The sequence below is a fragment of the Pantherophis guttatus genome, chromosome 7 (genome assembly GCF_059756535.1).
Source record: "Pantherophis guttatus breed Tessera chromosome 7, ASM5975653v1, whole genome shotgun sequence".
In the NCBI taxonomy this organism is placed as follows: domain Eukaryota; kingdom Metazoa; phylum Chordata; class Lepidosauria; order Squamata; family Colubridae; genus Pantherophis; species Pantherophis guttatus.
The window spans coordinates 15,155,393-15,171,220 of NC_142069.1; the positions used below are offsets into that span (position 1 = coordinate 15,155,393).

Sequence of the window (15,828 nt, forward strand, 5' to 3'; positions counted from 1 at the left end):
TATATGAATGCTGCCGGTTTTACTACCGGTTCTGTGGGCGTGGCTTGGTGGGCATGGCAGGGGAAGGATACTGCAAAATCTCCATTCCCACCCCACTCCAGGGGAAGGATCCTGCAAATTCTCCATCCCCACCCCACTCTGGGGTCAGCCAGAGGTGGTATTTGCCAGTTCTCCGGACTACTCAAAATTTCCGCTAGCGGTTCTCCAGAACCTGCTGGATTTCACCCCTGGAATGCTGCTGGATAGAACTTGTAATGTCTAGCTTAATGAAAAGAAGGACTAGGGGTAATATGATAGTAGTGTTCCAATATCTAAGGGGTGTCATCAAGAAGAGGGAATCTTTCAGAATTCCTACTCTTTATTTTGCTAAAAACATGAAATCTCTGCTTAATGCAATTAAGGATGTGATAGAAGGCAGAACATATGGTCTTATTATTCAGAATGGATCTTTATGTGCCCTTCCCTCTGTTTAACAGATATAAGCTGAGTGGGTTTTTTTTAATGCTAATGACAGGATGTGAATGTAGATATAAATCCATCTGTGCCTATTTAGTAATCTTTTTTTCCCCTTTTCCTTTCTCTAGATTAATTATCCTTATGGAATAAAAGAAGCAATATTGATGAGCAAAATAGTGGACCAGAAGACAGGCAGACTGGAACGGATCAGCTGCCGGGGGAACCCCTGGCCCAACTGGAAGCATGGAGGAGGGGATTAATGGAAAGATGAACCAGGCCCATGTCCTCTTTGACCGATTTGTCCAGGCTTCCACCTGCAAAGGGACTCTGAAAGCCTTTCAAGAGCTCTGTGATTATTTGGAGCTAAAGCCCAAGGATTACCGTACTTTCTACCACAAGCTCAAATCCAAGTTGAGTTATTGGAAAGCTAAAGCTCTTTGGGCCAAGTTGGATAAGAGGGGCTGCCACAAAGAGTATAAGAAGGGGAAAGTGTGCGCCAACACGAAGGTGAGCATGGCAAAATGGCTTACGTTTCTCTGAGTCCTACTTATGAGAATGGCTTCCGTACGCTATATAGTTAATCATGTGTGGATGAACTGAAGTAACAAACTTTAGCTTCCCAAAGCATGGGAAGAAGGGTGAGGAAGGATTAGGAAAAAGAAAAAGAAGCATTGACTTCCAACTTTCTCTGTTGCAGTAAAATAAAGCATTAAAATCAAATCACAACTTTTTTTGTTTTTTCATAGTAATATAAACCAGCCATTTCTATAAGGATGCATCAGTCTAATCGGTAAAACTCAAAATCAAAATTCATTACTAATTCCCGTTTTACTTCATTGTAATCAAACAGTGAAAAAGGTGTTTATGTTTTCAGAGGAAAAAAAAAATATTTGGGAGAAGATATTAGGTCGTTTAGCAATACATTAGACAAGAAACTATTTACTTAATTTTTAATTTTCTAGTTGGATTTTGATCTTAACAAGACTCTCTTGAATAACCAAATAACCAGTTTTATATAAAATAGTATAAAGCTAAGTTATTCTTTGAAAGCGTCAATTAAACCTAAATGCCTGTCTTTCTTGATCTCAGCTCCCACTTCTGTCAGCAAATCTTCTAGTCACTTTTTCAGGGTTCTGTCAAACAGAGTCATATTTAAACAATGATTCACTTGAGCATGTAACCTGCCTTGTACCAGCAACGAGTAGAGAAATGGTCAGCAGCTGTGTTTGCTTCTATTCCTTATGCGCAGTTACGACAGGTTCCTAAGTTGTGTACAGTTCACTGTGTGCTTTGGAGACCATCTGTGCATCGTTTCTCAGTATCCAACCTTTAGCCTTATGGTTTTCTGTTCTGGCTGCCTGGTAGCTTAATGAGGCATATCGAAATACGTCTCTCTAAATGAAACGAATCAAGGATCATGATCCCCCAATAAGGAAGACAAATGTTTCCTTCCAAAAAACACAGATAAAGAGGAATGAAGAAGTTCTCTTGCATTTTAATGATAAGAAGAGAAGTAGCTGTTGAAAACAAAGGGGCGGGCAGGAGATAAAAGGAACTGCAAACACGACTGCCACGAAACACTGTGCCTTTGAAGATTAGGCTGAAAATCAACTGGAGGGGGTGGTTTCCAGATCTTTTTCTTATCTGTTCTGTGTTATTGTTTCTAGTGGTATATTTTTAATAGAATCATAAAGTTGGAAGGGACTTTAGAGGTCTTCTAATCCAACCTCCCTTGCATTCAGTTATGTTCCTCTTCTGGCCTTGGGACAATACGTTGGCTTACTCTTCCCTCTGTTCCTGCTAAATTAGCGGTCTCCAAAGTTGGAAATTTTTAAGACTTTTGCGCAGGGGTGAAATCTAAAATTTGTTACTATCAGTTCTGTGGGCGTGGCTTGGTGGTGGTGGGTAATATGACTGGGTGGGTGCGCCCAACTTTTTTTTTTAACTTTTAAAAGCATTTTTTCTACAACCTTAAGAAGTTGCAGAAAAAAATGCTTTTAGAAGCTTCTGACGATCAGGCAAGTCAGCTGGGATCGCCAGAGGCTTTTAAAGGCATTTTTTTTCCCTACAACTTCTTTGGCTGAAGGGGTTGCAGAAAAAAATGCTTTGAAAAGCCTCTGACGATCCCAGCTGAGCCACGCGATCATCAGAGGGTTTTTTTTTTTGTTTTTTTTTGTTTTTAAAGCATTTTTTCGGCCGAAGAGGTTGTAGAAAAAAATGCTTTTAAAAGTAAAAAAAACAGCCTCTGATGATCGCGCGGCTCAGCTGGGCATGGGGGGGTGGGGCAGGGATTTTTGCTACCGGTTCTCCGAACCACCCACTGCCATAGCTACCGGATCAGGTGATCCAGTCTGAACCGGGAGCATTTCATCCCTGCTTTTGCGTCTTTCAAGTCACAAAGTTCCTCGGCCAGTTGGCTGTGGAATTCTGGGAGTTGAAGTCCAGAAGTCTTAAAGTTGCCAACTTTGGAGACCCTCTGTGCTAAATGATGGAGGGAAGGGTTTTTTTGTGTGTCTGTGTCATATGTTTCTGAAAGTATTTTGAGTGTGCAAGACGGAATGGTCTGTGCAGATGGAGATCAGTTTATTTTGTAAATGTGGTGTCTTGATTTACTGACCATTAATTGTAATTGTTCATTTTGCTACTTCTTTTATGTCCCAGCTGGTCCTTGTTTGTTTGTTTAAAGAACATGAGTTCTCTGTGTATATTTACACACATTTGGGGGGTGGATGGAAAAATCCCCAGGTCTGGTCTCAGATTAAAATCAGTAACCCAAGTTGGTTGCCAAGATGTAGAAACTAGGCAAAACACAGGGCTTTTCTGCATGCTTTTAATTCATTCTGATTTCGCTGTCTAATCTTTCTTTTATGGGATCATCTTAAATTTAGGGCCATTCATATATATATATGAATGTTACCTTTGTAACATTGAGCAATGGTTGGTCCCACTGCATTTGCTTATATGTCCCAAAGGTGTTTTTTCAAGAGACAACTGAACTTCCTTGTTTTTCTTTGAAGACGTTTCGCTTCTCATCCAAGAAGCTTCTTCAGCTCTCTTGGCTGAAAAGTGAAATGTCTTCAAGGAAAAACAAAGTATGTCCAGTTGCCTCTTGAAAAAGCACTTTTGGGGCAACCATGACCTGGATGACTGAGAATCTCCATAGACATTTGCTTATATGGATATTTGCTGTGATATGTCAGATGTCTCAGTTGTCTTGGATAAATGTCTCCCACCAATTTTATTTTATTCCAGTAACACTAAGAGGCAAAAAGAGGATAAGAGAGTAAAAGGAAAATTCTGAGCTTCACATCTGTAATGTGATCTGCATATGCAGCAGAAAAGAAGGTTCTGAGATAATTGAATACACTGTTGTTATAAGTAGTATAAGGGCCACAATTGAACCCCAAATTTCTGTGGCTAAGCAAGACTTCTGTTAAATGAATTTTGCCCTGTTTTGCGACCTTTGTGGCCATTGTCGTTAAGTGAATCACTGAAGTTGTTAACATAATTGTTAAACTGAATCTGGCTTCCTCATTGACTTTGCTTGTCAGAAGGTCGCAAAAGGCGATCAAATGACCCTGGGACACTGCAACCGTCATAAAGATGAGTCAGTTGCCAAGCAAGGGAATTATAAGCCACATTTTCCAGTGCCATTGTAACTTCAAATGGTCACTAAATGAAGGGTTGTAAATCAAGGACTAACTCTACTTATGACTGCAGATGTGGGTTGCCCTTAATAATTCTGTAAAATTAAAACTCCCCTGCAAATAAAAGCTAACAGATTTAACAGATTAACAGAGTTGGAAGGGACCTTGTAGGTCATCTAGTCCAAGCAGGAGGCCCTATACATTTCTGACAAATGGCAGTCTAGTCACTTATTGAAATCTTCCCGTGATGAAGCTCCCACAACTTCTGAAGGCAAGTTTTTCCACTGGTGGATTGTTCTCACTGTCAGACTAGTGCAACTAAGACTGGACTTAGAACCTTTCTCCATAATTTGCTCCCCCCTCCATATTTTCAGGAACTGCTGTGGATAAGGGGAGTCATTCAGGGGTGGGTTCTAAATTTTTTTTACTACCGGTTCTGTGGGCGTGACTTATTTTGTGGGCGTGGCTTGGTGGGGGGGAATGTGGGTGGGCATGGCCATTTTTTTTTTTTAACTTTTACTTTTAAAAGCATTTTTTTCTACAACCTTAAGAGGTTGCAGAAAAAAATGCTTTCAGGAGCCTCTGATGATCAGGCAACTCAGCTGGGATCGCCAAAGGCTTTTAAAGGCATTTTTTTTTCCTACAACCTCTTCGGCTGAAGAGGTTGCAGAAAAAAATGCTTTCAGAAGCCTCTGACGATCCCAGCTGAGCTGCGCGATCATCAGAAGCTTTTTTTTTTTTTTTTACTTTTAAAAGCATTTTTTCGGCCGAAGAGGTTATAGAAAAAATGCTTTTAAAGTAAAAAAAAAACAAAACCGCCTCTGATGAGATGGGCGGGATAAGTGACCAGCCAATATTCGCGGGCGTGGCCAGCCAATATTATTGCCATTTCTCCGAACTACAAATTTTTACTACCGGTTCATGTAAACCGGTGTGAACCGGGAGCAACCCATTCCAGAGCTATGTGACATCTGAAGTTATATGTTTTGCTCTATCGCATTGCACAGCTGTATGCCCCTATTTGACCTATTGGAGGGTGTAATTGGAGCTTCTGGACAGCTGCAGGTGGCTAACCAGATGTTGTCACTGGAAAGAACACAGCTAAAATGTTTTAGCTTAGTTAGAAGGAGAGCGGGAGGGGATGCCTTTGAGAAGCAAAATAACTTGGTGGTCTTGCTGAATTTTGAGGTGTTGTGGGGTACAGACGGGTACTTCATTTAGCCCACAAGCTATAAGATTCCTGCTGTTGTAAATTCATCCATCTGTGGCTTGGTTTGGTTTTAATTGTGGTGCCTTGGAATTTGCTTGAAATCTTATAAAGCAGGGGTGTCAAACTCAAGGCCCGCAGGCCAGATCTGGCCCAGAGGGTGCTTAGATCTGACCTGTGGGGCTGCCCTGGAAACAGTGAAGGACCGGCCCGCAGTGCTTCTGCCAGCAAAAATGGAGCAGAGGGTTTCACTGGCAGAGGGTTGCAGGAGGCTGTTGCAGCCAAAAACGGAGCCCAGAAGCCCGTTTTTGCTGGCAGAGCGCTCGGGCCACCAGAGACGCCCCCGATACGAGTGCTATCGAGCTGGCCACGCCTCCTCTGAGGTCAAACACAACCCTGATGCCCTCAATGAAATTGAGTTTGACACCCTTGTTATTGAAGGTCTCAGCCTATTGAGGCTGCAGGATTATTGTAAAGGAAGATATAAGTACAACTCAGGCAATAATCTTCCTGAACATCTGCAAAGTGTAACAGTTTCTAGGCCTCTGCCGTAAAAGCTATATTTTGCCCAAAATACCCTGATGTCTGGAAGTCTAGTAACTACTTATTTGGAATCCTATCTGTTTCTGTGCCAAATGGATTACACGTTGTAAGGACTGCATTATTTTTGCAAAGCAGTTTGTGCATGCAGGTAGCATTAACTTTTTCTAATTTAGGTAATCCATGCTGTAGTGGAAATTGTGATCTGAAATTCTGAGATTTCTTGGTACGGGTAAACGGAGCTTTTAAAATTACTAACTTTGTTGTTATTGTAAGTGTGTGCACTGAAGCAATGTTTTGCAACAGTAAGCCTGGAAAGCTTATTTTAGGATACAAATTTATTTATTTATTTATTTATTATATTTATATACCACCCTTCTCCCAAAGGACTCAGGGTGGTGAACAGCCAAGATCAAATACATAAATATAAAAATTAAAAACAATTTAAAACCAAATTAAATACTTTGGCCCATACTTTGACAATTAAAAACATCCCATTAAAATCCAATTTAAAATTTAAAACCGTTAAAATTAGGCTAGCTGGTATAACAAAGTCTTCAGGGCACGGCGGAAGGTGCGCAAGTCCGGGATCCTTCGTACCTCCGGGGGCAGCTGGTTCCAGAGGGCAGGAGCCCCCACTGAGAAGACCCCGGGTGGTCGCTAGTCGACATTGCCTGACCGACCGCACCCCGAGGAGCCCTGAGCTCTGTGGGAGCGTACTGGCCGGTGGGAGGCTGTCGGTAGCAGAAGGCGGTCCCGTAAATACCCAAGTCCTAAGCCATGGAGTGCTTTTAAGATGTTAATCAACACCTTGAATTGCACCCGGAAGACCACTGGGAGCCAATGCAGCTCGCGCAGGAGAGGAATTACATGGGAGCGCCCCGCCACTCCCATAATCACCCGTGCGGCTGCATTTCTTCACTAACTGCTTCAATACCTTCCTAATTTCCGGTGCATCGAAAGTCTGTTCATCTGTGTATAATAATGCTGATTCTTCCCTTCTCTTCTAGTGTCTCATTATTGGGGCTGGACCCTGTGGCCTTCGGACAGCCATTGATCTCTCCTTTTTAGGAGCAAAGGTGGTGGTAATAGAAAAGCGTGATGCCTTCTCCCGCAACAATGTTCTGCATCTGTGGCCATTCACCATTCATGACTTGAGAGGTCTTGGCGCCAAAAAGTTCTATGGCAAATTTTGTGCAGGAGCCATCGACCATATCAGTAAGGACTGCTTACAGGTGGAAGGGATGGATAATATATGATGTTAACCAGTGGTGGGTTCCTCCAGGTTCAGGCCGGTTCTCCCGAGCCGGTAGCAGTGACGATATGATGTCACTGAACTGGTTCGGGGCCCCCGTGCCCCCCATGTTATTCTTACCTTTTATTTGGCCCCACCCCCAATCTATTGCTGCCTCCTGAGTCCCAGCTGATGGCTAGAGGGAAAAAAACTATTTAAACTCTTGCCGCGGGGCTTCAAAGGGCCGCCCTACAGCTGATCAGTGTTAAAAGAAAACAAATGAGTAGACCAGTGCCTGCAAAAATACATGAGTAGATCAGTGCCTGCAAAAATACATGAGTAGATCAGTGCCTGCAAAAATAAATGGGTAGACCAGTGCCTGCAAAAAATAAATGGGTAAATCGGTACAGCTTTGCAAGCAGTTAAAAGCCTGGTAGACCAGTACCTCTGCTAAATCCTAAATAATTGTCACATGACCATCAAGCCACACCCACAAAATAAGCCACGCCCACAGAACTGGTAGTAAAAAAAATTAGAACCCACCCCTGATGTTAACCATAGTAAAGGACAAATGGATTGTGTCAGGGTTTTAATGGACGAGGTAGACTTAAGAAAGGGATGTGAAAGGCCAAGCATAAAGCATAAATTGAGAAGAAAGCGTGAGTAATTTAAAATTTGGAAGTTTATATTTAATACATATAATCCCAGCTTTAATAAAATCTTCTTTAAAAAACGCAAATATGCTTTTATCCCAATAGTGATGCTGGGATCCACAGGGTAGAAAGAGGTTCCAGGCCTCCTATCCCAAAACTCATTTGGGCTCTCATTCTCTAGCCCCCTACTTTGCACTGGGATAGTAGCTGTATGTTTCCTGTTGCTATTATCCAGAGAGCATATCACTTGGCATCCGTAAGCCGAGTGGAAGAGAGTGGAGCAGGATCTTATACCCTGTATTGGTGTTTAAAAGGTAAAAATACCAAAGATGAAATAATATCTACCTGGTTATATATCATAGAGATGTGGTGACTAGAAGATTCACCTTTATCTCAGTCAATCTCACAGTAAGTGAAGAAAATCAAGCTCTTATAAAGTAAAATGAAAAATCATTTTTTTTTCTTGCAAGCATTACATTTAGTATGGGAAAAGATAAATTCAGGAAACCCCAGTTCATAGTAATGCAGCACCTTACAAATTCACTAAGAAAGAATATTCCAGAAGATAATACAGTATTCTGAACACACCAGCAGGTGGTGGTATCTGCCACAAAAATTGAGGATCATAAGGTTCTTTTTTTAAAAAGTTATATCTTCATCAATATAACCTGAAGTGTAAATGAGAGTTGAAATGAAACACCCATTTCTAGGATATTTATAGAGACAAAGAAAATGAGGATTAGTACAGCACAGAAAACAAAAAGCACAAATTCTGTGTTTTATCTGTTTATCAGAAGTAAAAGGTTTCCTGAAGTAAAAGGTTCTCAACTTCTTGGAGATCCCAAGTGTTCATCGAAAGCTTCTGGGAACAATCAAAATCAATATTCAACCTTTTTATATCCAGCATTTGGAGGTTGTGGGCTCTCTGACTCCGAATTAGTCCATGTATGTGTCAAAAGAGCCATCCATCACTTTTAGAGATGTGGATTCTTAGCATGTACAAGTACATGCAAATTACATTCACAGCAAACTCTTATTAATAACAGATCCAGTGTGATGCTTTTAGATTGAAATGGAGCCGTAATCTGTATATGACAGAAATTAATAAAATTTAAAACACTCCATGAGCTGTTACTACCTGAAAGAGAACCTTAATAGGCAGCTTAGTTGTTCAAGAAGGAAATCCACACAATAATTTTCTCCCAGCTATCATGATTAAATGAAACAGAACTTGGAATAGTTTTGTTTTGTCTGATTTATGGCCAGTTCCATTTGGAACTTAGTTTGAAAAGTTCTTCTTTCTTCTTTCCAAAGGAAAAGTAAAAAAAGTTAAAAAAAAAAAGCATTTTCAGGTGCTTTTAATCATTTTGTTGATGAGATTACATTTTAAATGACAAGCTCTTCTACAGATCTTTGAAATGTGCAACTGTTGCATAAATTGTGAAGAATGTGTTATCTTTATTATTATCTATGCTTCTGTTTCTCAGGTATTCGTCAGCTTCAGCTGATACTCTTGAAGGTCTCCTTAATTCTCGGTGTTGAGATCCATGTCAATGTAGAATTTCAGGGTCTTCTCTGTCCTCCTGAGGACCAGGAGAATGAGAGTAAGTACTAAGTAGGGTTGGCATTTATAGCAGACTCAGGGTGAAATTCCTCCTCTTTATACAATATCTAAAGCAGAGATATTCAAACTTGGCAACTTTAAGACTTATGGACTGCTATGCTATGCTATGCTATGCTGGCTGGAGAATTCTGGAAGTTGAAGACCACAAGTCTTAAAGCTGCCAAGTTTGGGGACCCCGATCTAAGGAATTACTCTTGTACAGGTAGCCCTTCACTTATGGCCACAATTGGGTCCAAAATTTATGTTGCTAAGTGAGAAATTTGCTAAGTCAATTTTGCTCCATTTTACAACTTTCCTTGCCATGTTTTTTTTGTTGAGTGGATCACTGCAGTTGGTAAATTATAACACGGTTGTTAAGTGAATCTGGCTTCCCCATTGACTTTGCTTGTCAGAGGGTTGCAAAAGGGGATCACATGACCCCGGGACACTGCAACTGTCATAAATATGAGTCAGTCGCCAAGCATCTGAATTTTGATCACATGACCATGGAGATGCTGCAACGGTCATAAGTGTGTAAAATGATCATGTCACTTTTTTCAGTGCCATTGTGACTTGGAACAGTCACTAAATGATGTAAGTCGAGGACTACCTGTATAAGGCAGCATGATGGCTCAGTGGTTAAGACGTTGGGCTTGTCGGCTAGAAAGCCGACAGCCCAGGTATGAGACGGAGTGTCGCTCAACAGGGTGAGCTTCCATTTGCACCCCAATTCCTGCCAACCTAACAGTTTGAAAGCATGCAAATGCGAGTAGATAAATAGGTACCACTTCAATGGGAAGGAAACAGTGCTCTGTAACATCATGCTGGCCACATGACTACAGAAATGTTTTCAGACAGTGCTGGCTCAAAGACCCTCAAAACAGAGATGAGCACTGCCCCCTATTGTCAGCCACGGCTAGCGGAGTAAAATCCACAGGGACTTCTTTACCTCTACTCTTGTATAATCAGACCATCATGAGTAGTGACTGTATGTGGCTAATCCACTTTACAGATATAAGTCCCACGCTGGTACTGAAAGGCCCAGTTCAATCCATTTATATGTTTGTATTCATTTTTGTACATGCTGTGTTAATATATAATTTATCCACAGGGATAGGTTGGCGTGCACAAGTCTATCCAAAAACACATCCTGTATCCGAGTACGAGTTTGATGTCATAATTGGAGGGGATGGAAGGCGAAATACTTTGGAAGGTAACTTGCTGATGTTTATGCTGATGTGTAGGGCATGCCTGCAACCCAGTTATTGCCAGGTTAGCCCTACTGGCTGAAGATGATGGGAAAAGAAGTCCATCACAGAAGCAAGACTTCTGTAGCCTCTCCTTATTACTGCATTATGCTGTTTTTCTTGTGGCCCTTTATCCAGGGAGACATTTTAATGAGAATAAATTATATTAGATATGTAGACTGTGTGTTCAAGCAAGTTATTTGCATACAAGAGATTCCTTATTAAGTTCTTTTCCAGTTTTATGTCCTAGATAATGGAGCTGGGAAAAGAATTTTCAGCTAAGATCTTCCAGAATTGTTATCAGGCAGAGTTGAGAAAGGCCAGAGAAAGCGATGACTTAACTAAGTGTGGAATTGTATTTTTTCTGCAACGTTTCATTTGTTTATCTGCTTCCAAAAAACAAAACAAAAATTCCATAGTTCTTTGCGCATTACTTTGTACATGTACATGTTAGTACAGCTTCATTTGGAGGGGAGAAAATTAAATACATGATTGGTTACTATAAATGTAGAACTAGAGTCATCCTGTGTATTCATGAAAAATTTTTTCTCAGGGAGTTGATTTGAAAATTGAGGCCTGTTTTGTCATGGTGTATTTGTTCTGTAGGGTTTCGGCGAAAAGAGTTTCGTGGGAAGCTGGCAATTGCCATCACGGCAAACTTTATCAACCGGAATACCACAGCTGAGGCTAAGGTTGAAGAGATCAGTGGTGTGGCTTTCATTTTCAACCAGAAGTTTTTCCAGGATCTTCGAGAAGCAACTGGTTAGTAGAAGTGATTGACAGCTGAAAATAAGTAACGTTATCTCATTCTGTCTTTGTTCCAGAGATGCTCTTAGCCCACGGGTGTCAAACTCGCCGTGTCACGTTGCCGTCACGTGATGTTTCATGACATTTTTCCCATTTGCGGACCTGGGGTGAGCGTGGCCTGCGCGTGACGCATCTGGCCTGTGGGCCACCAGTTTGACATCCCTATCCTAGCAGGGGTGAAATGCTCCCAGTACGGACTATATCGCCTGATCCGGTAGCAATGGTGGCGGGTGGTTCGGAGAACCGGTAGCAAAAATCCCTGCCCCCTCCCCCCATGTCCAGCTGAGCCGCGCGATCATCAGTGGCTCTTTTTTTAATTTTTAAAAGCATTTTTTCTACAACCTCTTGGGCCGAAAAAATGCTTTTAAAAGTTAAAAAAAAGCCTCTGATGATCGCGCGGCTCAGCTGGGATCGTCAGAGGCTTTTAAAAGAAAAAAAGCCTCTGACGATCAGGCAACTCAGCTGGGATTGTCAGAGGCTTTTAAAAGCATTTTTTCTACAACCTCTTTGGCCGAAAAAATGCTTTGAAAAGTAAAAAAAAAAAAGCCTCTGATGATCGCGCGGCTCATCTGGGATCGTCAGAGGCTTTTAAAAGAAAAAAACCCCTCTGACGATCAGGCAACTCAGCTGGGATTGTCAGAGGCTTTTAAAAGCATTTTTTTACAACCTCTTCAGCCGAAGAGGTTGTAGAAAAAATGGTTTTAAAAGTTAAAAAAAAAATTGGCTACACCTACTCAGTCACATTACCCCCCACCAACCCACACCCACAGAACCGGTAGTAACAAATTTTACATTTCACCACTGTGTCATAGCCTATGAATGCTGTGAGTTTTACAGTTTGCACGCAGAGAGGATGAACTAAAAGAAGGGTGTACATACTGCGGCTTCTACAGTATGTTTTCTTTGTGTATTCATGGCAACCAGATCTTCGCAAACTAGAACAGTTTTCCAAGCACGGAAAGCCGTTTTCCGGGGTCAACTTCCAAACAATTGGACATGCCTGGAAGAAGATGATTCTGCTTTAAACATTTAAAAGAAGGTGCTTCCTAATTTATGCTTTGAGAAGCCCTTTTTTTGAACGACAGCCAAGAACTAATAATCAGTGTCATAATAATGACTCATCCAATATTGGAGTGGAAGGAATTTTAAAGAGAAATCTGACCTTGTGAGTTATGTTCTAAGTGATCTTTTGAACCTGAGTGGACAAACATGCTAAATTGATATGCATTTCTACTATTGGTGGCAGTGTTTAACTCATTTTGCTGATTTGGTATTTACGGTCCTGTTCCTTGGCTCTTGACCTTTCTTGATTCCATTTTAGGCATTGATCTAGAGAACATTGTCTACTACAAAGATGATACCCACTATTTTGTCATGACTGCCAAAAAACAGAGCTTGCTGGACAAAGGAGTCATATTACATGTAAGTGTGCTCATTTGGAACCTTGGTTCTACCTGGGTGAGGAGGCCATTGATCTGTTTAAAGCAGGTTAGGGGATCATAATATTAGTTTTCATTGCCCTATAATCTTTCAGAACAGATTGTAATGGACAGTGATCCACCTTTCTGCTTTGCTGAAGGAAATTTACCTTGCAGCAGGGAGGAATATTTGGATAACATCATTTTGTTTTAAGATAGCCATTGTGAAATCAGTTGTCCTGAGTAACTATTTCTTTTTAATTTATCCAGAACCATAGAATTTTAATACAATCTTACGTTGGTTGCCAGCTTGTTCCAAGTAAGGAGGGCTTTCTTCTGCATAAGCTTCAAACAATGAATTGCATCCATTTTTCTTTCTGTGGAGAGACATAGAGATATGTTGTGGGTCACAAATTAATCACAACAGGGAAGCAAGATAAAGGGAGATGCAACTACTTCCACTCATGTTCCCCAGCAATTGATGCATTTCATACTTTTGTATGAATAGGAAATGCTGAGTAAATCAAACTGACAGTTCAGTAAAAGATCTGAATGCTGAAGGCAATCCCATTGCAGAGATATACCAAATCCATCTCAAATGTCAATATATTGTGCTACAAATGATCGATCCATCCAGTCAGATTTTGCATGATCTCCTTTGTACTCTCTGTTCTAAGGAACATTGGGCCATCTTCTAACTACGTGGGTTATTGATTTGGGCAGACTTGGCACCAGTAGTAGGTAGTCCTCGACTTACGATCACAATTGAGCCCAAAATTTCCATTGCTAAGCAACAGTTGTTAAATGAGTTGTGTCCTATTTTACAACATCTTTTTGCCCCAGTTGTTAAGCGAATCACTGCCATTGTTAAACGAATCATTATTTATTTATTATTATTAATTTAATCATGCAGTTGTTAAGAGAAACTGGCTTGTTGGTAGCCAGCTGGGAAGGTTACAAATAGTGATCACATGACCTTAGGACATTGCAACTGTCATAAATACATGCCAGTTGCCAAGCATCCTAATTTTGATCATGTGACTATCGGGATGCTGCAACAGTTATAAGTGTGTGAAAACTGGTCATAAGTCATTTTTTTTCCAGTGCCGTTATAACTTTGAACACTAAGTGAATGGTTATAAGTCGAGGACTATCCATCGTTCAGTATGTAGCTCCTGTATATTGTATCTTCAGTACATAGCTCATGGTTCGTTTGTCAACTCTGAAGCTGACCTGACCGAAGCCATTTGGGAGCTTCGATGTTGCCACGCTGGAGCTGTGGTATAGGGAGGGGCGAATAGTGATAGTAGTGGGGTTTGTAGCCAAAACAAAATACTTTCTCTTGGGAACCAAGGACATTCTCACACCTGGTCAGAGGAAGGAGTGATGTCACCAGGCAACCAGACTGCACCTTGATTGGACCATGTGACTGACTGTTTGGGGAGGGGGATAAACTTTTACTTTTAATTAGATGAAAACCGTGGGAACCTTCAGAGTCGGTTTTCACCAGAACTGTGCCAATTTGATATATCCAATAAAACTATTCTTTGAGGAATTTACCTGCCTCAGAGTTTTGTTCGCTATGGGTGTATTACTTGGAACCCTGACATTGTTTTTATTTTGCCTGGCAGGATTATGCAGACACAGAACTGTTACTCTCACGAGAGAATGTGGACCAAGAGGCTCTGCTCAGCTACGCCAGGGAAGCTGCTGACTTCTCAACTAATCAGCAGCTGCCATCGCTGAACTTTGCCATCAACCACTATGGACAGCCCGATGTCGCAATGTTTGACTTCACGTGCATGTATGCCTCAGAGAATGCAGCCATGGTTCGAGAATTGAATGGCCACCCGTTGCTTGTGGCATTGGTCGGGGACAGTTTGTTAGAGGTTTGTTCTCTCCATGTCTTCCTTGAACCATTTCTTTCTTTTTGTTCTACCATGTTTCCCTGAAAATAAGATCCTGTCTTATATTTTTTTGAACCCTGAAATAAGCGCTTGGCCTTATTGCCATGCGCTCAAAAGCCCGATTGGGCTTATTATCAGGGGATGTCTTATTTTGGGGGAAACAGGATATTTCCTTTTTAAATTGTCTTTTAATATTTATAGGCCATGGGTATTAAACTCGTCACGTCACGTTGCCATCACGTGATGTTTCGCAATGTTTTTCCCCATTGCGGAGCTGGGGTGGGCGTGGCCTGCGTGTGACGCATCTGGCCCACAGCCTGCCAGTTTGACACCCCTGCTGTAGACTAAAATGGTAAACAGACACCATTTCAAAGTCCTATCATATAGGGTTTTTTTTTTTCATGAGGAGAAATGTGTAGATTGTTTGCCAAAGGACTTAAAATGGAAGCAAACTTGAGTTTTATTCAAGTTTTCCAGTCTAGGATTTAAAAAATGTAGAAAATAATGAAAATAATGTTTTTGAGGGGAAAAAATGAAAGTGAATGTAGAGATAGATTCGAGGAGCCTAGCTACTCACTTATGAATAGAAAGATCATTTTAATTATTCTTCTGTGTGCCTATCTTAGTCATTCTGTTTCTCTAAAATCTTTTCTGCACAAGAAATACAGGTAGTCTTGGACTTACGACCACAATTGGGACTGAATTTCAGTTGTAAGTTGGTGTGGTCATAAGTCATGTCACGACATGATCAGACCCAATTTTATGACAATTGTTATGATTGTTAAACGAATCATAATGGTTGTTAAAATCCAGCTCCCCCAGCGAATACACTAAGCTGTTCTTTTGTGCCACTGGGGTGGTACAACAGTTTTCAGTGCAAGTACAGATTGTGAAGCAATGTTTACAAGGCCATTGTAACTTTAAACCATCATTAATGAATGGTCATAAGTTGAGAACTACTTGTATATTAGTTGAGAATTACTTGTATATTATATGTTTTAGTGAATAATGGTAACTTACTCTACATAATGAAATTTCATTTTGTCCTCAAACATTAAATGAGTAGCACATGTACATATATCTAAGGTGATTTCGTTGTGATATATTGA

At 40.9% G+C, this 15,828-nt stretch overlaps 1 protein-coding gene across 14 annotated transcripts in view; it reads left to right on the plus strand.

Moving 5' to 3' along the window:
• MICAL3 (microtubule associated monooxygenase, calponin and LIM domain containing 3) overlaps positions 1-15,828 on the plus strand; it is a 205,664-nt gene that overhangs the window by 85,827 nt on the left and 104,009 nt on the right. For all 14 annotated transcript variants that reach the window (XM_087873076.1, XM_087873078.1, XM_087873080.1 and 11 more), the window contains exons 2-8: positions 585-963; positions 6,861-7,068; positions 9,225-9,341; positions 10,452-10,553; positions 11,194-11,349; positions 12,716-12,816; positions 14,444-14,701. In XM_087873076.1, the coding sequence (XP_087729202.1) occupies positions 700-963; positions 6,861-7,068; positions 9,225-9,341; positions 10,452-10,553; positions 11,194-11,349; positions 12,716-12,816; positions 14,444-14,701 (1,206 nt within the window). In that variant the 5' untranslated portion in view covers positions 585-699. The remainder of the gene's footprint in view (positions 1-584; positions 964-6,860; positions 7,069-9,224; positions 9,342-10,451; positions 10,554-11,193; positions 11,350-12,715; positions 12,817-14,443; positions 14,702-15,828) is intronic.